Here is a 21371-nt window from a genome sequence, read left to right as displayed (position 1 = left end):
ATGGAACTGGGAAGAACCAGAACTGACAGGACACATCTGGCAGCCACTGAGTTCGGGAAGCCAGTTTGTTCTGGGAGTTAAGGATCCAGAGCTACCCCTCACTCGTATACAACCTCTGATGTCCCGATGCCTTTGGTTGCTTGATTCATCTACTGCCTCTTAGCAACCCTCATTGGCCTCCCTGATCCCCCTGAAAGGCCAGTGGCACAGCCTAATTGGGAGAATTCCTAGTCTGAGCAGCAGCTAAGTCTCTGTGCATCCTCCAAGACCCCACTTCGATTTAGGCTAGATTAGGGGTCTGTAAGTCTTCTCCGTAAAAGGTAAGAGAGTAAATATTTTAGACTTCGCATGCTCTATGGTCTCTGCCACACCATCAACTCTGCCACTGCGGCATAAAAGCAGCCAAAGACAACATGCAAACAAGGGTGGCTATGTTTCAGTAAAACTTTATGAACACACATCCGAATTTCACGTACTTTTCACAGGCCAAAACAGTATCTTTCTGTTGATTTTTTCCACAATTAAAAAAATGTAAAAACCATTCTCACCCATAAGCCATCTAAAAGCAAGCAACAGGCCCACCAGCTGCAGGCTACAGTTGGTCAACTCTTGCTTCAACTGGCTACCCTCCAACGACAGAAGGTTGGGCTGGGTCTTTGAGGCCTGGTCAGGAATAAAGGGTATCTTGGGAGCAATAGGCATTGCAAGTGCTCCTGAGAATAGGACTCCGGAGATCTAGAGGGTTTTAAGCTTTGACAGCCTCCATGGCTTCCTACACTCTAAGTTAAGGTCAGAGCATCTTAACATGGCATTCGTGGCCCTCTGTGACCTGAACCCTGCCTGCAGGGCTACTTTTTGCTCTTCCGCCTCCTTCAGGGGCTCCTAGGCTATGGTCCTTCTGTCAGGGCTGTGCCTTTCCATGCTTTTCCCTCTTCCGGGAATAGACCTGTGTCATGGGCTGACTAGTCTTGGCCCTAAGCCTGCCCCTTCCCCAGGCTGAGCTGCCTGCCACAGCGCCCTGTGGACTGAAACCTCCGTCTTGTTTATGCATTTTTGCATCCCCGGGCACTCACTGTGGGAGCTTAAGTTAGTGTCAGTGAGTAGGAGAAGGCTTCCAGAAGAGAAGACTTCCAGAAATTCTGTGCTAGTGGAAGATTTGAGATTGTCCCATTAGGAGACCTGCTAGGAGTCTCTGGTCCTAATACTGATCAGCACGTGATTTCTGCTCTGCTTTGGACTTGGGTCCTGGGAGGGGAGACAGCATCCCCACTCCATTCCTGGAGCAGGGAGCAAGGGTTAGTGCAACACAGGCTCTGAGCTCACTGTCCTCATTGAAGCCTTGCTTCCCCAGTTCATAGAATGTGGAGACTCGCTTTTACCTCTTCACAGGATGGTGAAATGGTGTGAATGCTTTTTGTCAACTAGGGAGATGTTTCATTAGCTAGAGCCCTTCTGCCCAGAGGAAAAGAAGGTATATTGAGGGAGGACACTCTTGGTTTGAGATTTAGATCAGGAACAGAGAATCCTGGGGCATTTCGGGGAGCAGCACCCACACCCCTTCCCAAACCCATTAACTTCTCCCAGCCACCGGCTTCTCACACTCCACAAGGAAGGAAAGAAGAGCAAGGAAAAATACAATTGGGGTGGTGCTAAGCCTGGGGCAAGGATGAGGAAAGCAAAGATCCTTTATCCTTCGGAATTCAACACATAAAGAAAATATAAAGGAAGGAAGATGGGGCACCAGGGCTGATGAGGGAGGGCTGTGGGGCTGGGGGTGGGGGTGAGGTAGGGGAGGAACCCCTCCCCAGCATTCCAGCGGCGACACAGTGGGCCAAGAAAGCAGTTGATGGACACCTACAATGTCACAGAGCAGGAAGTGGCCATTCTCTTCCGGAGGGGCTGTGGGCCCAACAGGATTCCAAGATGAGGCCTTGGATAGACAAGGACAGCTTTCCATCTGAAGGGCACACAAAAGGGGTAGAGCCAAGCGAAGTATGGCGTCCCACAGCTCCCTGGGCAGGCTAACGGCTTGGGAGCTCCGGCGCCACATCTGAAGAGGAACAATTTCTGGCAGCCTTCAACGGGCTGCTCTCTGGGAAGCGTCTTCAAGCGCCCTCCAGGAGCCCCTGCCACCCTGCAGGGGTCCCTGGAGACCCTCTGCTCCTCCGGTCTGGCAGCTGCAGGAGCGAAGAGGGCCAGAAACGAAACGAGATTGAGAAAACAGCTCGATATGCTCACGCTGGGGAGACGCATGTCTCTGTGTTCTACACACGTGGGCGACTGCAGGAGTTGGGGAGGGTCCCCCCGGTGGCCAAGTCGTCCCCAGTCTCCGCTCGCTGAAGGCGCGTCAGCACAGCCGCCCCAACAGCCCTGTGCTATGTGATTGATGGGGAAGGGATTGGGGGAAGGTCAATCACTCCCTTTTTGCTCCATCCCACTCCCGAGGGAGTGCCGAGCTAGCTGGGCCTGGCAGGTGGATAATAGGGTCCCGCCAGCGGCTTTAGACGGTAAATAGGATTGGGACAGCCCACCCCCTGCTCCCCGGGGACCCCGGCCGATTCCTAGAGGGTAACACAAGCAGCTGCAGAGACAGGACCAGGCCGCAGAGGGCGGGGCGGAGCCTGGAGGAAAGGGGCGGGGTGGGGGCGGTACCGCCAAGGCGGGTCTGGAAACTGCTGGAAGTAATCGCAGTACCGCCGTCGTCGCTCCTTCCGCCGGGCGCGGGCAAAGAGTCCCACTGCTAGCCCGAGCCGGCGCCCTTCCCACCCCCCTCCCCACCAGGAGCCACGCCCCGCTGCAAAGCGCTGGCTCTTTCCCCTCCCCGAGGGAGGACCGGGCTCCCGGGGCTGCGTGAAGTTAGATCTCGAATTCTGCACTGTCCCTAAGGAAAGCCCTTTTCCCTTATTGGGCTGTAGGCATGTGTAGGGCAGATTCTAGCAAGGAAGTCGAACCTGGGAGTCGAGGTCGGAGTGGTTGGCCTTTCTATCCACCTTTTTTGGTATTCCTCTTGGGCAGGACACTTATGTGTGGAGGCGCCTGTATTAGGGGTTTATAGGGAGGTCAGTGGGATCCTCGCCACTAGATCCCTCGTTTATGTCATGTGAGCATTCTCAATCTCTAGTTCTTGGACGGTGGTCGAGCCTTGGCAGTGCGGAGATGCGGCCACGAAAAGCGGTACTTGCGCGTGCTCTCAGGGCGGAGACTGAGACCGGTTGCTTCCGCCCTTCCCCGCCCCCTCCCCTATTTTGGACCATGACGTCAAGGTGGGCGGGCAGCGGCAGGTGCCGGGCTGACCCGCATCCTCCTTTAAGGCGGAGGGATTCGGGGACGGGCAGCTGGTCTGTGCTTCGCCGTATATAGGGCCACTGGGGGCGAACAGCCGCTCTCTTGAGTCACCCCCGCGCAGCCTTGTTGCGGATTTTGAGCCGGACTTAGTCCCTGCTCACCGTGGTCTGTAGTGCTTACAGCTCTTCTCCTTGAAGGTAAGGTCATTGGTTCTTTTCAGGTGTTTCTGATTGGATTGTCCTTACGTGTTGCTTTCGTCCATCGTTTCCTTTTCAAAGCCTAGATTTTGTCGTGTTGGAGCGGTCTTGGGATAGGTCAACTCAGAATTTTTGGGGGGTGTGGATGGGACAGGGCTCTCGAGAGTTGGGCTAGTTTTTTCATTCGTGCTTTGGTGCGGCGTTTCCCTCAGACGGCAACTAGCCGTGGGGGGAGGTGGGCCGCGGAGTGGGCTTGGGGTAGTGGGCAGCTGCACGTGGTGTCCGCGCCGGCCCGGGACGCTGCCATGTTTGCCCCTCCACTTCCGGACGCGGCTACGGGGCGCCGGAGGGTCCCCAAGGGTGGTGGGTGTGCGCGCTGGACGTGACTCAGCACAGCCTGGTGCTGGCCTGGCTTTGCCATCTCTTCCGTGGGACGCATTTTTCCAGGGCTTTCTATTCCTTTATGTGAGGTTCTTCGGCAAGGAACGATTACGGCCGGCTCTGGCCCGCCGTTCTTTCTTTCCAGAGCTTTTCTGCAGTCCCGGTGAGGGGGAGGGGAGAGGAGGGGGCAGGCTCTGGAAGATTCATGGGCCCTTTCCTCCCCCGCCCCTCCCAGAGAGCTGAGATTGTTCTGGAAGCTTCTGGAGCCCGGCGCCCCGCCCTGGTGCCCGGATGCTGGGGCGAAGGGAGGCTGCGCGGTGGCGCCCCCTCCTCGCGTGGCCCTGGCTAACGCATGTCCGGCAGTGACGAGGGTCTGCCCAGCCGTCTACGGCCACCATCTTAGTTGTGTTTGGTTTCGTTCTATATTGTAGCCACATGTGTTGAGGGGTGCTTTATCCGTTCTTTGTCTTAGCCTCTTGGGCGGGTATCCACCGGTCTCTCGGGTTATCTTCTATCCTGTGAGGCAGCAATCCCACGTGAGCTTTTGATGTGGGAGATTCTCAATTGAAGAGAGCCAATTCCGGATTACTGGCCATTTAACATGAAATCGCTCATCTTGGGCTATTGGATTTTGTAACAAAAAAGGTGGTGGAAACGTAGTAGGTGGTTTTCTCCTTCACCTGAGTTTGGGTTACCTGGAGTTGTTATTCCTATTCTTGGGTTGGGCCCAGTATCTGCATTTTGAACAGGCTACCAGGTGATGCTGAGGTTTTGGGTCCCACGGATCAGTTAAGAGCAGTTTGGTTTCAAAATACCTTTTCAAAAAGCTTGACCTTGTGTATTGTGGTGAAGCAGCTTTTTATTTTTCTTTCTAAGTTGGATTCCCACTAAGAGAAGTCTTTAAAGAAAAGGCGCTACGGTTTTTGAGGAATATGTTCATTACCTGGATTAAAACAGCTTGGACTAAGTCTCTTTGAGTCTTCCGCTGTGACCGGGGTGAACTTGAAGTGTTAAATGTGGAGCCATCCAGTTCTTTTGTAATTCTTGATTGTTCTCATTTTAGATGCCTGAGGAAGTGCACCATGGAGAGGAGGAGGTGGAGACATTTGCCTTCCAGGCAGAAATTGCCCAACTCATGTCCCTCATCATCAATACCTTTTATTCCAACAAGGAAATTTTCCTTCGGGAGTTGATCAGTAACGCTTCTGATGTGAGTGGTGTGGGCAGCTTCATTTGTGGTTTTTGTTTTCAGCACTCCGGAAAAGAGAAGCGCGGTTTGGTATTTTGTGGGGCTGCTATTCTAAAAACATTGATGTGGGTAGATGGGTTATTGTAACTGTAAATGGTTCTTTTTGTGTTCTAAGTTTTATTTTGAGAGTGAGGGAGGGGCAGAGAGAGGGAGAATCCCAAGCAGGCTCTGAGCAGTCAGCCTGGAGCCCAACACACGGGGCTTGAACCCACAAACTGAGATCATGACCTGAGCCAAAATCAAGAGTCAGGTGCCCCAACTGTATGTGGCTCTTACACGCCAAGTTTGGGAGTGGGTAATCAAAATTGATGCTATTTGGGAGTAAAAAGTAGTATTGTTTTGGACGAAGAGCTGGGCTTTTAGGAAGCAGAATTGTAAAAATGAGATTTGTGTTTTCAGGCCTTGGACAAGATTCGGTATGAGAGCCTGACAGACCCTTCCAAGTTGGACAGTGGTAAAGAGCTCAAAATTGACATCATCCCCAACCCCCAGGAACGCACTCTGACTCTAGTGGACACCGGCATTGGCATGACCAAAGCCGATCTCATAAATAATTTGGGAACCATTGCCAAGTCGGGCACTAAAGCATTCATGGAGGCTCTCCAGGTATGTGGTATTTCAGCTAGGTGCACGCCATCCATTTTTGTGGATGTTTGGTTTGCTGTTTTGTTTTAAACTTGTTTGTAAAATTTCCTGGCAGGCTGGTGCAGACATCTCCATGATTGGACAATTTGGTGTTGGCTTTTATTCTGCTTATCTGGTGGCAGAGAAAGTGGTTGTTATCACAAAGCACAACGATGATGAGCAGTACGCGTGGGAGTCTTCTGCTGGGGGCTCCTTCACTGTACGTGCAGACCATGGTAAGACGGCTTTCCTATTAGGTTGTCTGGGTTAGAATTCTGGGGAAACCTGTAATGGAGATCTTGAGGGTGTTACCTGTGGAGTAGTTGATGACAGGTCTGCATTTAATTTCATTTTTTATACTCTGTGATTAACTCCTAGGTGAGCCCATTGGCCGGGGCACCAAAGTGATCCTCCATCTTAAAGAAGACCAGACAGAATACTTAGAGGAGAGACGTGTCAAAGAAGTGGTGAAGAAGCACTCGCAGTTCATAGGCTATCCCATCACTCTTTATGTGAGTATGGACTGGTACTCCTCACGTGTATGTCTGCTCTTTCGGGGAGTTCCAAGGTCCCCGTTTTGGTTTCTGAAGTCTGGAACTACTGTCTTTTGTACTTTTAGCTGGAGAAAGAACGAGAGAAAGAAATCAGTGACGATGAGGCAGAGGAGGAGAAAGGTGAGAAAGAAGAGGAAGATAAAGATGATGAGGAGAAGCCCAAGATTGAAGATGTGGGCTCAGATGAGGAGGATGATAGTGGGAAGGACAAGAAGAAGAAAACAAAGAAGATTAAGGAGAAATACATTGATCAGGAAGAACTGAACAAGACCAAGCCCATTTGGACCAGAAACCCTGACGACATCACCCAGGAGGAATATGGAGAGTTTTACAAGAGCCTTACGAATGACTGGGAGGACCACTTGGCAGTCAAGGTGAGAAGCCTTGCATGTTGATTGAATAGGAAGAGCAGGCAGAACGGCGTTGCTGGTAGTAGACCGTCGAACTTGCCCAACTGTTTGGTGGTGGGAACTGAATGCCATGGATCCATGTCCTTTCACTTGTTGATGACCCTTTTAGGGTAAAGAAAGGACATCTCAGTGACCTCACTTTGTCTCTGTGGCAGGTTCCTGATAGGACTGTTAACTCATTGATCCCAGGATTATACATAGCAGTACCATTGTGGATCAGTTTGGGGCATAGGAGTTTAATTTTTTCAAAAGAGGTCCTATGATGTCTGTTCTGTCATCAGTGCTTAGGGAAGATCTCTGTTCCAGACAATTCAGTGAATGATGTGATGTTGGGACTTAAAGGTGTATCTTGAAATACACTACTGGCTTACTTTGAATTTCTTTCAGCACTTCTCTGTGGAAGGTCAGCTGGAATTCAGGGCATTGCTGTTCATCCCCCGTCGGGCTCCTTTTGACCTTTTTGAGAACAAGAAGAAAAAGAACAACATTAAGCTCTATGTCCGCCGTGTGTTTATCATGGACAGCTGTGATGAGTTGATACCGGAGTATCTCAGTGAGTGTCCTTTTGGCCGAATGTAGTTGGTTGGGTAAAGTCCTATAGTGCTCTCAGGAAACGGAGGTTTTGTCTTTTTTTTTTTTTGAAATCGGGTTCAGTGAGAAAGTGGATCCTGTTGAACTTAGATGACCCTGTCTACAGTAACTCCCATTTTCTTCCTGATTGCAGATTTCATCCGTGGTGTGGTGGACTCTGAGGACTTGCCCCTAAACATCTCCCGAGAAATGCTCCAGCAGAGCAAAATCTTGAAGGTCATTCGCAAAAACATCGTAAAGAAGTGCCTTGAGCTCTTCTCTGAACTGGCAGAAGACAAGGAGAACTATAAGAAATTCTATGAGGCATTCTCTAAAAACTTGAAGGTACGGAAGTAGCAAATGCTTACTTATTAATTAAGATGGAGGGTTTTTTTCATTCACCTAGAGAGTAACAGATTATTTACAAGTAAGATCGTTTTCTTTCCACCTTTGAAGCTTGGAATCCATGAGGACTCCACTAATCGGCGTCGTCTTTCTGAGCTGCTGCGTTATCACACCTCCCAGTCTGGAGATGAGATGACTTCTCTTTCGGAGTATGTCTCTCGCATGAAGGAGACCCAGAAGTCCATCTATTACATCACTGGTATGTTGGAGCCTGGGTCTGATCAAAGCCTCATGGGGGTATAAGGAAATAGGACATTTGGGAATACCTGGGAACTGGTAGGCGGCATTCTGATCCCTGAGTCTCTCTCAACCCTGCAGGCGAGAGCAAAGAGCAGGTTGCCAACTCCGCTTTTGTGGAGCGGGTGCGGAAGCGGGGCTTCGAGGTAGTGTATATGACTGAGCCCATCGATGAGTACTGCGTGCAGCAGCTCAAGGAGTTTGATGGGAAGAGTCTCGTCTCCGTAACCAAGGAGGGCCTGGAGCTACCTGAGGATGAAGAGGAGAAAAAGAAAATGGAAGAGAGCAAGGCCAAGTTTGAGAACCTCTGCAAACTTATGAAAGAAATACTGGATAAGAAGGTTGAGAAGGTAAGCAGTTCTGGGACTAGGATGTAGTTTGTAAATGCTTTAGAGCTGTTTCCCTCAGAATCTTGTGGTGCTACACAGTTAGTAGTTTTAGGTTGCCTGATTTGTGCAGAGCTTCTTTCTTTCCCGTTTCGCTTTTACCAGGCAGGTGGGTTGGTATTTTTATAAATATTTGGGAACGATGAAGTGTTTCTTCTGAGAATAGAACTTAACATACCATCATCTTAGCTTGGAAATGGTAATCAGATTTAACATAAACACAAGTTTTTGTCCTTATCCACAGGTGACCATCTCAAACAGGCTAGTGTCTTCACCCTGCTGCATTGTGACGAGCACCTACGGCTGGACGGCCAACATGGAGCGGATCATGAAAGCCCAGGCACTTCGGGACAACTCTACAATGGGTTATATGATGGCCAAAAAGCACCTGGAGATTAATCCTGACCACCCCATTGTGGAGACACTACGGCAGAAGGCAGAGGCGGACAAGAATGACAAGGCTGTCAAGGACCTGGTGGTGCTCCTGTTTGAAACTGCACTGCTCTCTTCTGGCTTCTCACTGGAGGATCCCCAGACCCACTCCAACCGAATTTACCGCATGATCAAGCTAGGCCTGGGTGAGTATCTTTGTTACACCAGAGTGTGGCTAGGAGTTGGGTAAACTAGTCTCTGAGGGACAGATTTGACTTAATGGTATTCGGGTTGACATTCACGTGGCATTCTTTCCTACTTAACAGGTATTGACGAAGACGAAGTAACTGCAGAGGAACCCAGTGCTGCTGTTCCTGATGAGATCCCTCCCCTTGAGGGTGATGAGGATGCGTCCCGCATGGAAGAAGTAGATTAGTTTCTACCTGCAGACCTGTGCCCTCTGTATAGTGTCCCCATGGCTTCCCAGCAGCCCTGAGTGGCCTCGGTTCACCTGGTTCCTTCTGCTGATGTCTAGTGTTTTGTTTTTTTTCCCCCTCCTGTCTTTGTCTGAGGCAGGATACAAGGGCCTCAGGCCTATCCCTTCCTATATTTGATGAGGGGTTTGGATGTGTACTGTGGTTTTTTGTTTATTTTGTTCTGAAGTTAAAGTATGCAAAATAAAGAAAATACAGTTTTATACAGTTCTGCTTTCCCTTGTAAAGTGGATCTGGTGCCTTCTGAGTTTCTTTTGCTTTCCTATTCCAAGTTGTACCTGCTTTCATCCTGGTAATCGGTTACTCTGGTACATTGAAAGCTAAAGTCACTTGTAACCATCTAGCAGTTCTGAAGTCCCCCAACAGACTCTAAAGGGTAGCCACAAACCAGCATGTGATACTCTGTCCCCTTCCTAAAGCACATATTTCCGTCAACGAAAACACGGGACTCGAGACCATTGCAGCAATTTAATTTAATAAAATAAAATTAGAGCAAAAAGTTAACATTTCCAAAGTACCAAAACCTGCAATGGGCTCTTGGAGCAGAGCCTGGGGATCCAGGAGCAGAGGGTGGTGGTGCTGGGTAGGGCTCTCCTATCCTTCTCCCCCAGCACAGCACCGTCTTTCAGGGACTCCTGGGAAAGCAGCACTTGGAGCCTACAACACTTGTGCTTTTCTCACCAGAGTAAGTTCCATAGGTCTCTGGGAGGGAGTCTGCACGGGTGGGCCATTCAAGGTAGGGGACAAGCACAAGTGTGTTGGTGGCAGAGCCCACAGGGCAAGACTTCAGGGAATTTTGAGAGGGGCCTTAGAAGGTGCTTCTGCCTTCTCAGCAAGCCCCTCCCACCCATTGAGGAAGGTCCTCTACCTTGGGGCTCAGAAGAATCCCTACTGGAGGACGGGTGACTTAAGGCAAAGGGGAAGGCTGACTCCCGGACTCAACCCCAACCTGCAGAGCTGGTTTGTGATACTAAAAGCCTGCATTCTGACCTTGAGCCAGCCGCCTCAAAAGTTACAGTAGGAGAGGAAAACTGGTACGGTGAGGTTCTTGTTGGACTTCATCTCTCAGGCCCCTCAAACTTTCTGCACAGGGGACTCCACAGGCACAGCCTTCTTTCCCCGTTGCTTTAGTCGGCCCCGGGCATAGACTCTGAGGAGGAGGGCAGCAAAGACCACAGCCACCCCCAGACCCCCCACCACAGTGACTGTGTGGCCATAGAGGAGGCAGGAGAGGAGGATGGCGAAGGCCTGGCGGAGGGTCATGATGATGGTGAAGACGGCGGCCCCGAACTGCCCGATGGTGTAGAAGATGAAGAGCTGGCCGCATGCAGAGCAGACTGAGAGCAGAAGGGCATGCGCAGCAAATTCACTGTGTCGCCCCATGAAGCGGGTCCCCTCCAGGAGGGCCCCCTGCTCTAGCAGGGAGCCCACCGTGAAGAGGCAGGAGAAGAAATTGACCCCAAACATCATCTGCACCGAAGACATCTTATAGGCAAACAGGGCATCCTGCCAGTTTGAGGTGAAGCTGTCAAAGGCGATGTAGCCTGCCAGCAGGATGAGGCCGGACAGGGTGGTGGCCGGGGAGCTGCGGGGCTCCGGTCCGCTGGACAGCAGGAACATGCTGACCCCAATGGAGATGAGGCCGGCCGTCAGGTATTCCCAGTGTTCGTAGCTGCGCCGAGACACCAACTTTCCCATCAGCATGACAGGGATCACCTTAGAGGCCTTGGCCAGCACCTGGGTGGGAAAGCTGACAAACTTGAGAGCTTCATACTGACACCAGCTGCTGAGCACGTTTGACAGGCTGGCAAAGGAGTACCGGTACATGGGTGCTCCGTGCCGGGGCTGCTTACAGAGGATGCAGCAGAGGCCAGCCACCAGCAGGGCCAGCACCCGGTTCATCAGCACCAGGAACTGGGAGTCCGTGAAGCGCTCACCTGGCGAGGTGGCAGTAGCCCCATAGCTGCGGGTCATCACTCTCTCCTGCAGCACTCCCCAAGTCAGGTAGGACACCTGGAGGGAGGGGCGGGGAGGAACGAGGACCGAGAAGGTAAGAGGAGGAGAAGGTGGCCCGAAAGATTTCGACCTCCCTCTTCCTCAGAAAAGGTCTAGATGATTCAAAGGACAGCATACGTATGTTGGTCCCTCTGTAATAACCAGAAGTTTCCTCTCCCCTCCAGAGCCTGGATTCACCTCGGAAGGATCAAGTGTGTGTGAAACGATGACAGAGGCTTTAGGCATGCCCAGACCCTGTCTGCCCCACAGGAGGGTAGTTAAAGCAGACTCCATTCCATGTAGCCTCCTGTCTATCCTCAGTGGATTTGGGGAGTAAGACTGGACACCTGTGCGGCACGTGTAGGACTAGTAGTGCCCGCTCTGAAGTGCCAAGAACTCCGTATCTTCGCTCCCTGTCACATGCAGTAGTGGGGGGAGGGCTGCGTGGCTTCCCCAAACTTTGATCAATGGGTTAGCAGTATATGAGACATCACTGCAGGGGGAAGGGTAGTAACGGCACAGGAGAAATCACACAAGAGGGCAAGAAGAAGGGGGAAAGACAAGACAGTGGTTATCCCGACCACCTCTAAGATGGTGGTACTATGCGCCCCCTGGAAGAGGGGGCCATGTTAACACAGCCAGCAAACCGCGGGGGGCTGGCAGGGTGAAAACTTTGGTTCCGCACCGTACCTGTCCTGGGGTCCAACCCAGGAAGAGAGGCAGAGCCTGCCTACCTACCTGGAGCCCCGCGGCGCAGAAGAGCAGCTTCAGGGCCTGCCAAGTGGGAGTGGTCTCTGCCGGCTCGGTCCGGGAAGCCAGAGGAACCTCGTCAGAGGCCTTGGGCTCATGGCCAAACACACAAGTTTTCACCAGGGGAAAGCAGAGACCCCTGCCTAAAATACAGGCAACCAAGGTCAAGAGCCAGTATTCTCCCCAGCACCTCCTCTTGCCCAGAGCAGCCAGCGGCCCTGCTGTCAGGCCTGCAGGCATCCCTCCCTCCCTTCGCAAGCCACAACCCAATCTGGACTGCTGGTCAGCACTCATAATAGGGACCTGGCACGCTTCCCCACCCTTTCGGCACACACACCTGTCTCCAGGTAGTTCTTCCGCTTGAAGTACTGCACCAGCAGGTAGCCAGGTACCATAAAGCTGGCATAGCCAGCAGCATTCACCAAAAAGCGGAAAAACCACAGCTGCGTCCATGACTCTGGAGGGGCTTCGGGGGTCTCCCCACCTGCCCCCAGGGAGGGGAGCGCAGCCAGCACCACCACTGCCCACCACCTGCGGGGACAGCGGACGTAAGGATTAGGGTGCCGTTCCTCATCCACTCGGCCCTCCGGAGGGGACTACACTGGAGAAGGGCCCGGAGTCTCCCCGCCCCCCTCAGCTGCAGCCCAGCCCGGACAAAGAGCCTCTCTCTCTCCTGGGGGGGGGCCGGCGCGGGCCAGGCGGGGCTCCCTCCCTCCTCGGGGGCGGACCCGCCCCTCTGGCCACACAGGTTCCCTCTGTTCCCTCCAGCGCTGGCCGGCCGTTCGGGCTACAGGCGGCGCCCCCTCCTCCCACCCCGCCCTCCAGGATCCCGGAGCGCCAGGGTTCCCAACTCCTCCGCCCGACACTCCCGGACCCTCGCAAGGAGGACAAGTCCAGTCCACGCCGCGCCCCCCCTCCCCGCCGGCCCCGGGCTCCGCTATGCGGGCCTGCCGCCGGGCAGCTGGGACCCCACCCGGCCCCTCCGTGCCCAGCAGCGGCAGTCACGTGGCCCGGGGGCTCGGTCACGTGGGCCCGCCGCTCCCCTAGCCCCCCCACCTGGCGTCCATGGTCCGGGCCGCGTGGGGCGGAGGGGGGCCGGGGAATGCGGTCCCCGGGCCGCGCGGTCCCTCCGCTCCCGCTGCCGCCTCCAGGAGCGGCCGGCGAGCGAGCGGCTAGCGGAAGTGCCGCGCTCTTCCCGCCTCCCTCCCCGCGGCCGCCCCTCCGCCCCCAGCCGCGACCAGGCAGCGCCCCGGGCCGCCGGCGGGCCACAGCGCCCCCGCGCGGCCCGGAGGGAGACGCGGCCCGGTATCCGGGAGCTGGGCCGCCCAGGGCGGGGAGCCCCCAGGCCGTACACCCGCACCCCGCTTCGTCATCGCCCTTAGTCCACACAACCAACCCGGGAGGTAGTGGTGCCCCTGCCCTCTTGGGACAGGGACATTGACGTCGTGCGTCCCAAGCACTTCCTCTTGCGCCACCCCTTCCCCGTTTTCTGACGGGAAGAAGATACCTCCTTCCATTCCCCAATGGGCTGCAGTTCTGTCCCAACTCCCCAAGACCTTCAGGCTCGGCATGACCTGGCCCGCCTACCTCACCCACTCACCCACCCTCTGCAGAGTCCCACTGGCCTGCTCTCCGTTCCTCTAATTCACCAAAGGCCTTCGCCTGAACGCTCTCCCCACATCCCTTACTCGTCCTCGTGTCCAGGTGGAGATGACAGTCCTCACAGACCTCCCCTGACCGCCCAAAGTGTGGCCCTCCACCAACTCGTGTTCACCTTCCCACTCTTTTTTTCCCCCTCACAGAATCCACTGCAGCTTGTAATTACATATTTATTTGGGCGTTTGTGATTTTCATGGCTGTCTCACTCACTAGACCGTAAGATCCAAGTGGCCAGAGATTGTGTCGTTGGTTTATCCCCCTGTATCCATATTGGCCATACTCACCTCACAGGGACTTCAAACGTGTGTGGAATGAAAGGAAAAACACACAAAGCCACCTCCCTCTACAGGCTGGCCTTTCTCTCCAGGCTCCTCCAGATGGCCACCTCCAGGGCAGTGGTGATGCCTCCCACCCGGGGGGGGGGGGGGGGGGTCTTCTCATTCAGGGCAAGGGTTTGTGCTGGACAGAGAGGCCTGAGGATGGTACCCCCTCCCTCCCCCCCCCCCCCCCCCCCACAACACACACTCCCTACCTAGCAGAGTCCTACCCTGCTCAAGTGGCAATTTCCTTCTGTCTCTACCATAAGGTCACAAGGCAGGCCTATCTAAAAATCCCCAATGCACGCAGACATGCACGTGAGCAAAACAACTGTAGGGGGGGATCTTTATAAAGGTCTCTGCTGTTTTAGTGTCATGTTATTGAAACTTCCCCTTCCCCAGAGGGTCAGTTCAGGGCCTTCTGTGTGAAGTCTTTAAACAGTGTTTTTAAGAGTCCTCAACAGCAGTGGGATGGAACCCCTCAGGGTCCTGCTTGCTGATTTCAGTTTCTCTCCTCACTCAGGAGAGTCCATGTCTTCCTACTGATTGGCAGTTTCAGGCTGACCCAACGTGGGTAGAAACAAGAGCCCCTGCCATCTTCTAGAGGCAAACAGGCTTTGCCCAGGATACCTGGGGCTTTGGGAGTCTTCAAGAATCTCCATCCACCTGGGAAAGTCTTCCTTCCAGACTTGCCTTCTCTCACTTGTGATCCCTCCTCTCCGCTCAGGACCGTACTGGCCCCAGGCTGTGGCCTCAGCAGTCCCCAGGACACCAGAAGGGCACATTGTCAGGGCCCAGACTTCAGCAGCTATAGCTCCGGCTTCCGGATGTGAAGAGGTGGGAGTCTCCGGGGCCCCAGACTCTGCCCTGGCTTCAGTCGGCACACAGCAGTGGCTTCCCAGAGATCTTCAGGTCATCAAAGGGCAAAAGAGCCAAGGGCTGAGAAAGAGAATGGAGAGAAGCAAAATCAGGGCCCATGGGGAAAAAGCGGCAGTGGAGGAAGGGAGCTGGGAAGACAGATTGGACCATTTCTCCTCCACCAAATGACAACTCAAGGACATTGAGGAACAAATCTTCCCACTAATCCCCAACACAGCAGCCCCTCTGGGCTAGGCAGAGCCCTGAAGCCTTAGGCAAGCCCTGACTCTCTAAGATATCAGAATATCAGAGCTCCCACCCTGGAGGTGATCTAGCCCATGTGTCTGGTTTTGGGTTTTTTTTTTTTTTTTTTGGCGGGGGGTGGGGGGTAGGGGCACGGGGGGGGGGGGGGGGGGGGGGGGTGGTACTTAGAAAACATTTTGAATATTTTTTTAAGTAAGCTGTAGGCCCAGTGTGGGGCTTGAACCCACAACCCTGAGATCAAGAGTTGTATGCTCTCCTGACTGAGCCAGCCAGGAGCCCCAGAGTATTTTTTACTTTGAACATTTTAAAATGGGAAAGACACTACAGGAAATCTAGGTCCCATCTTTCTTCAAAAAATTCTAAGACCTGGCAACACTGGGCCCACATTCTTCCTCTGCAACTATCTGCTGAAGCTGAGTAGAGTGACCCTTGGGCATTGACTCTGGTCTCTCACAGGCCCCATCACCTTGCCTTACACCTATCCTGTCTCACCGATCCACTGTAGCTGCAGGGCTCCTGTTAGAGTCCAAGTTTGGGCTCCCTGGGCTTGACCAACTAAAAAAACAGAGGGGCAGAGGCTTGCCCAAGGTCCCACAGTTGGTGAGTGGCAGAGTCGTGGATTACTCCCGGGGATCCTGACTCTTTGGCCCTTTCAGCTATTATGGTGCCTGTCTCTGCTCTAGGTGTGGGAGGTCCTGGAGAGCAGAGCTGAGCCTATGCCTCTTACGTCCTCAGCCAGGTCCTGGGGAGTCTCGTCTTCCACGTTCCGCAGCAGGGAGTCGGCACCTGCCTCGCACAGAGTGGATGAGATGCTGCTGAGGCCCCGACCTGCCGCAAGGTGCAGGGGTGTGCACCCGTTGAGCATGCGGGCGTCTACCCGTGCGCCAGCCTGGAGCAGGAACTGCACCAGACCCCGCTCCTGGGTCTCCACAGCCAGGTGCAGGGCTGTTTTCCCACTGGTGCCCTCCTGGAGGAGAAGAAGGATGTCAGCCAAGGCCCTGGAGAAGAATCGTGCTGGGCCTGGGCCCTGGATAAGGAGGTGAGTGCCACCACTGCTGACTGCTAGGCAGGGGACTTGGGGCTGGATCAGGCGGTGGGGCAGGCCCTGGGCCGGGCCCTGATTGGCCCTCTCACCTGTGTGTCAATGTCAGCTCCGTTCTGCAGCAGCAGTTCCATGAGCGGCCGGTTCCTCTGCAGGGTGGCGATGTGGAGGCAGGCCAGACCTGGGATGGGGGTGAGGGTGGGGGCTGCTAATCAGCATCCACCAACTCTCTCCCTCCCTCTCTTCAGGGACCTCCCTACCCCTCAGCCCCAAGGGACTCACTGCCCACTCAATGCCTCTGATCACAGGAGTGTTAAAACACAAACCCAAAAACCCCCTCAAAAGTCTGAGGGGAAAGGAACTCAAAGTTTCCACCTTTTCAGAGTCATGTTATTGAAACTTTCATGCTTCAGGGGTCAGGTTGCTGAGTGACACCCCACATAAGTGCACCGTCCCCCAACATACATTCCCCTCCCCCTTCCCCCTCTCCCCGCCGCCCCCCCCCCATCTCTAACTCTACCTGCCTTGAAGCCCCATCCAAAAGCCACCTTCTTCAGAGCTCTCCAGGATCCTCAGGCCCCAGCCACCCCTCCCCCCCACCCACCCCGAGGGCCTTGTCCTGCCCTGTGCTTCCCTAGCCTTCTTGCTACCCGCTTTCTGGAGTGGAACCACCCCCACCCCCGCCTACAGAACTTGATTCAAAGTGACATCCCTCACCTCCTTCAAGTCTCTGCTCAAATGCTGCTGCTCCTTGAGGGTTTCCCTGGTCACTCTCTTTAAAAATCACACCCGCCCCATCCCTCACATTCTAGTTCTCACTCTGCTCTACTTTTCCCACAGCACTTACAGCTTGGTAACCTACTAGAGAACTCACTTCTTATATTTAGTGTCTGCCTCAATCGCTCTCCAGCTCCTGGAATACTGTCTGGCACACAGAAGGCCCCCGGTACATTTTTGTTGCATGAATTAACGAGTTCGTCTAATCTCTGGTAAACTAAATATCTTGAGGGCAAGGTTTAGCTCTCTGTTTAGCTCACAGTAGGCTCTCATTAAATTCTAAATCAAGTTCACTCGTTCATTCGTTCCTTCAGCAAAAAGGTACTGAGTACCTGTTGACTTAAAACTGGAGGTGCATTGACAGACAAGCTATGAACCTCCTTTTCCTGACAGTGGGGTCCATCTCTTGTCCCCTCCTCATCCCACAGGCCCTGAGGCTGCCCATACCTTGCCAGTTTTGCAGCTGGAGGTCCAGGGAGTGAGGTGGTCCTCGGCCTGGCTCTGGCCGCCCCTCCAGCAGGCAGCGGGCACAGGCCAAGTGCTGGCGCTGGCAGGCCACATGCAGGGCCGTGTCACCGTGTCTATCCTGTAGCACCCGACTGGCCCCCTTCAGCACCAGGGCCCGAACTGCACCCGGCTGGTCCAGATGTACAGCCAGATGGAGTGCTGTCTGTAGGTACAAAGGGTCCAGGGCTGTTGTAGCATGCTCCCACCTCTGGGGACGTGCTAGGGTGGACACAGGAATTACCAGCTGCCAGCACCTTTTTTGAGGGCAGCTTATAAAGGCTATGGCCCTGGTCTTCCAAGGAAACGCTACCAAACCCTTCCCTCTGTCACTGCCCACCACCCCAGTTCTGGAGGCAGGGTGAGGAAAGTGGGCCCCTGCTCTTCTTAGAGGTCCCCTCAGCCCCTGGAGAAAGGACAGTTGGGGGCAGGGAAGACCTCTGTTATCCTTGGGGGCCAAGTGACAAGGACGGGCTGGAGGGAGGAAAGACAGAGGCACCAGGCAGGCAGTCTCAACCTGGCATACTCCTCTTTTAAGGTTCCATGCAGATGCTGCCTCCTGTATTAATGCTCCCCACAGACGCTGGGTCCCACAGCAGCTGGGGTCACAACTCTGGTCACCATGCTATGAAATCAGGGGTTGACAGGAGTCCCCTAGCCCAGGCTCCAGCACCTTGTGGGCAGAGGCGTGTCTTACTTGCGTGTAGCATCAGCTTCTGTCCCAGGGTCTGGGATATGGTTTCCTGAGTGCGCAGCCCAAGTACCCTCGTGTGGCTGCTGGGAATGGCTGTCAGGGCAGATATAGGTATCTGGGCATAGCCCAGCCTCTCCCCCCACCCACCTGGTAAAGGTTGTTCTGAATGTCCAGGACCTCCTGGGGCAGCAAAGCCAGGCAACAGAGCAGCACGGCTGGGGCCTCGTGAATCACCGCCAAGTGGACCAGCCTGGGAGAGGGAGACCAGGAACAGGGTTTAAGTGTTAGGGCTCAGGCCAGAGACAGTGAGCTAGGGTCCTGGGGTTAGAAGGAAGAACACATCAATCTCTAAGAAGACACACATAGGGTCGGTGTAGGAAGTGAGAGTTTGGGCCAGGAAGTGAGGGTTGGTAAGGGAAGCCAGGATCTGGCGGGTGGGAGTTCCAAGTTCCCATCTCTGGCCTTCAGGGGGGGCCTTGGCTGAGTGGGAGCGTGGGCAGGGTGCTGATGGGAGAAGGTCCTTCCTGTTCAGCCTGCCCACACCCCACTCCCCTCTGGCCCCAGGGCCCCACCGGGCCGGCTGCAGCTCAAAGCCAAACTGAAAGCTGCCGGGGTAGCACAGAGGTGGTTTCCGGGGCTGAGCTCCCCACGTCTGCCAACCCCAACAGGGAGGACTGAGAGGGCAGGAGCGGGGTCACCCCCACTCGGGGCAACTCAGTGGTACACATTCCAACGGAGAGAACACAGAAGCTCGTGGAAGAGGAGACAGCGCGGCATCCTGTCCTGCTGCCCTTTCACAGGGGGATCAAGAGGGTCACTCTTCAGACAGCACAGACTGGGTGGGGCCTGACCAGAGGCCCTCCACTCCGAGGACACTTCCAAGGGGAGGTCTGTGCAGTGCAGAAAGTGTGTGTTTGTTGGGGGCCAAAGAGCCTTAATCTCTTGCTCAGGTGGGAGGGGGCAGTTGGGAGGGGAAGTTCCAGTCCTGGGGTTTCCCCACATCAGGTGGGGAAAACGAAAACCAGAGCTGGAAGGTCTAGGGTGACAGCTGCCTTGGGGCATGAAGTGCCTTGGGGGGGTAGTTTGGGTAAAGGCCTGTCCGGGCTGGGGAGGGGGCTGCTCAGGCAGAAGGGGGGCAGGCTCAGTGGCGGGTGGCAGGAGAGGCCCAGGAGAGAGTGACTGAGGGAGGGAGGGAGGAACCGCTCTGGAAATCCCCTCGGCCAGGGCCTGTTCTCTAGGTCACATTCCTGCAGCCACCTCCCTCTCTCCCTGTCTCCCCTCCTCCCACTTCCTCTCCCCACTTCCATAAGTCCTATAAGCCAGACACCTCTGAGGGAAGACAGTGCCCCCTCCTCTCTAAGGACCTCCTGGGGAGTCCTGACACCGCTTCTCCACCGCCCCTAACCCCACAGTCTAGACACGACACCTGTCTTTAACTAGAGCCGGGTAAAGGCTTCTGCTGAGAGGCGGACAAAGGACGGCAGTGCCAGAAGTCACCACTCCCTAGGTCAAAGGTCAGCCAGAGGTATTCCACATGGAACCCCCAAATTCTTGGTTCTGGGCCTGAGGGTTGGTGATCTGGGCGGGATACAAAAAGGCCTGAGGTCATTCCTCTCCCACTCCCTGGGTCCAAACGCTGTCTTTGTCAAAGGCCACCCAGGATTAGGACCCTCCCATCTCCTCCAAAAAGCAAGTCAAGACAGATACCTGCTGCCTCCTCTACCCTCCCCACCCCCATTCATTCCAGCATCCCCAGTCTGGGACCCCAGCCCACTCCACTCTGTTCCTCATCCACAAATCCCAGCCACCCCCTCTCTTGACAGTGTTTCTTCTTCCTAAGGGACAAATCCTCAACTGGCCAGCCCCTCCCACCCAAACTACTTCTTACTTCAACTGCCTGCCCCCCCCAGCCCAGTCCCCACCAAGCTCCACCTGGGCCTGGGGCAGGAAGGGTAAAGTAAAGGGGTCAGACCAGGACAGTGAGGGGGACTTGGAGGGCTCAGGAGGTAGAGGGTGCCGGTAAAGCTGACTCCAGCCCTCACTTCCCCTTTCACAGCAGAGAAGGAAGTAAGCTGGGCAGCCAGCCGCCTGTCTGTCTGATGGGGCAAGAGTGCTCCAGCCTGGCTCACCCCCTCTTCCTCAGGGCTAGCCTCAGCTCTGCACCCTGCCAGCACCTCCATCCTTAGCTTCCTGACCCCTCCTGGCAACCTGTAACTGGCATCTTTTGTTCCCCCAGACGGGGCATTCTGAGGTCAGGGGCTGGGAATCCCAGATATTGAGCAAACAAGGATACCTACCCTCTTCCCCAGCAAGGAAAAAAAAACCCTAAAAATCTGGACTGGTCAGGGGAATTTTCTCTTCCAAGGGGTGGGTTATTGGTAGCTTTCCAAGCTGCTAGCTGGGTTCCAGGTGTCTGGTAATGATGCTGGGGCCTCTGGTCTGGGCCCCTCCAGAGCTAAAAAGTGGGCTAAGAGTGAAGTCTGGAGTTTGGAAGAGTGGGGACAGCCCCTTCCAGCGCGGGTGTCTTGAGGGATCCTCACAGAGTGGGTTCCCGGCCTGTTGAGGCTCCTGGCAGGCCCAGAGTTGGCATCGATTGGAAGGGGTCCCTGTCTCAGCTTAGACCCCAGACTCACGTGTCTCCATCCTCTGAGATGTAAGTGAGTGCTTCCAGCTGCTGAGGGCTCAGCGCTCCCGCTGCGGGGAGCGGAGAGCGTGGGGCTGGGTCCTCGGTCTCCGTGCCTCCCAACAAGGGCAGTGGCTCCGTGAGCGACGAGGAGCCATAGGTGGAGTCAGCTCGCTCCCCATCTGTATCTTCCTTCTCCTGTGGCTCCTTGGCTGTTCCCGGAGGATGGGTCCAAGGCTGGGGGCCGCCACTGTCCGAAGGTCCGGAGGCCGGGGCCGGGGTGGGCTCGGGCAGGGAGCGCAGAGAACGCAGAGACTCGATGCCCGAGTCGTACTGGCTCTCATCCGTCTCGTCCGGCCCCTTGCGCGCCTCCGACATGCCCGCGGTGCCGGCCCACGGGGGCCAGGTCCGAGCAGGATCCGGCTCCGGGCTCCGCCGCGCCGCCTTTCCGGGTTGCAGGTCCGCCTTGCGGAGCTGGCGCCCGGCCCGGAGTGGCGTTCTTCCCGGGCTGCGGGGGCCCGAGGGGTCGGCGAGAAGCGCGGGCGAGGCTCGGAGCGCTGGCGGGTTCCAAGGCAGAGGCTACTCCGAGCAGCTGGACTGCCCAGTCGGACGCGCTCTCTCGCCCCGCCCCTCCTGCCCCGCCCCCGACAGACGCTTCCGGACCGAGGCCCCGCCCTCCGGAATCCCCCTTACCCCGCCTTCTGCGTTGGCTCCGAGTCAGGGG

At 55.2% G+C, this 21371-nt stretch overlaps 4 protein-coding genes across 6 annotated transcripts in view; 1 reads left to right on the top strand and 3 right to left on the bottom strand.

Annotated features, from left to right (window-relative positions):
* TCTE1 (t-complex-associated-testis-expressed 1) overlaps positions 1 to 21371 on the bottom strand; it is a 196656-nt gene that overhangs the window by 144371 nt on the left and 30914 nt on the right. The window lies entirely within an intron of this gene.
* HSP90AB1 (heat shock protein 90 alpha family class B member 1) lies at positions 3350 to 9371 on the top strand. The gene is made up of 12 exons (XM_019457284.2): positions 3350 to 3482; positions 4927 to 5073; positions 5512 to 5718; positions 5813 to 5972; positions 6115 to 6248; positions 6356 to 6664; positions 7088 to 7253; positions 7425 to 7615; positions 7727 to 7874; positions 7994 to 8262; positions 8543 to 8876; positions 8997 to 9371. Exons 2-12 carry the CDS (start codon positions 4927 to 4929, stop codon positions 9104 to 9106), a joined length of 2175 nt encoding a protein of 724 aa, XP_019312829.1. The 5' UTR covers positions 3350 to 3482; the 3' UTR covers positions 9107 to 9371.
* SLC35B2 (solute carrier family 35 member B2) lies at positions 9623 to 13105 on the bottom strand. 3 transcript variants are annotated; one of them, XM_019457285.2, is made up of 4 exons: positions 12966 to 13082; positions 12247 to 12440; positions 11898 to 12052; positions 9623 to 11177 (listed from the first exon to the last, which is right to left on the bottom strand). In XM_019457285.2, exons 1-4 carry the CDS (start codon positions 12974 to 12976, stop codon positions 10239 to 10241), a joined length of 1299 nt encoding a protein of 432 aa, XP_019312830.1. In that variant the 5' UTR covers positions 12977 to 13082; the 3' UTR covers positions 9623 to 10238. The 3 variants fall into 3 exon arrangements, with proteins under 3 accessions (XP_019312830.1, XP_019312831.1, XP_019312832.1); XM_019457286.2 differs by lacking the exon at positions 12247 to 12440 and having other exon boundaries at positions 12966 to 13105; XM_019457287.2 differs by lacking the exons at positions 11898 to 12052; positions 12966 to 13082 and having other exon boundaries at positions 12247 to 12327.
* On the bottom strand, positions 13725 to 21280 carry NFKBIE (NFKB inhibitor epsilon). Its single transcript, XM_019456684.2, has 6 exons — positions 20658 to 21280; positions 18172 to 18274; positions 17274 to 17496; positions 16142 to 16230; positions 15735 to 15974; positions 13725 to 14824 (listed from the first exon to the last, which is right to left on the bottom strand). The coding sequence occupies exons 1-6, from the start codon at positions 21023 to 21025 to the stop codon at positions 14759 to 14761; spliced, it is 1089 nt and encodes a 362-aa protein (XP_019312229.2). The 5' UTR covers positions 21026 to 21280; the 3' UTR covers positions 13725 to 14758.

The sequence above is a fragment of the Panthera pardus genome, unplaced genomic scaffold, assembly GCF_024362965.1.
Source record: "Panthera pardus isolate Hobbes unplaced genomic scaffold, ASM2436296v1 HiC_scaffold_17, whole genome shotgun sequence".
Taxonomy (NCBI): domain Eukaryota; kingdom Metazoa; phylum Chordata; class Mammalia; order Carnivora; family Felidae; genus Panthera; species Panthera pardus.
Note: the sequence above shows the minus strand (reverse complement) of the source record. Positions and strands in the feature narration are given on the sequence as shown.

Excerpts from the sequence above, each read along its gene's own strand:
- HSP90AB1 (XM_019457284.2), top strand. The coding sequence starts at position 4,927 with ATGCCTGAGGAAGTGCACCATGGAGAGGAGGAGGTGGAGACATTTGCC. Across the intron at positions 5,719-5,812 it reads CATTCATGGAGGCTCTCCAG|GCTGGTGCAGACATCTCCAT; the intron begins GTATGTGGTATT and ends ATTTCCTGGCAG. Across the intron at positions 5,973-6,114 it reads CACTGTACGTGCAGACCATG|GTGAGCCCATTGGCCGGGGC; the intron begins GTAAGACGGCTT and ends ATTAACTCCTAG.
- NFKBIE (XM_019456684.2), bottom strand. The coding sequence starts at position 21,025 with ATGTCGGAGGCGCGCAAGGGGCCGGACGAGACGGATGAGAGCCAGTAC. Across the intron at positions 18,275-20,657 it reads ATCTCAGAGGATGGAGACAC|GCTGGTCCACTTGGCGGTGA; the intron begins GTGAGTCTGGGG and ends TCCCTCTCCCAG. Across the intron at positions 17,497-18,171 it reads TTCAGAACAACCTTTACCAG|ACAGCACTCCATCTGGCTGT; the intron begins GTGGGTGGGGGG and ends TTGTACCTACAG.
- SLC35B2 (XM_019457285.2), bottom strand. Across the intron at positions 12,053-12,246 it reads GAAGAACTACCTGGAGACAG|GCAGGGGTCTCTGCTTTCCC; the intron begins GTGTGTGTGCCG and ends CCTGTATTTTAG. Across the intron at positions 11,178-11,897 it reads TCTGCGCCGCGGGGCTCCAG|GTGTCCTACCTGACTTGGGG; the intron begins GTAGGTAGGCAG and ends CCCTCCCTCCAG.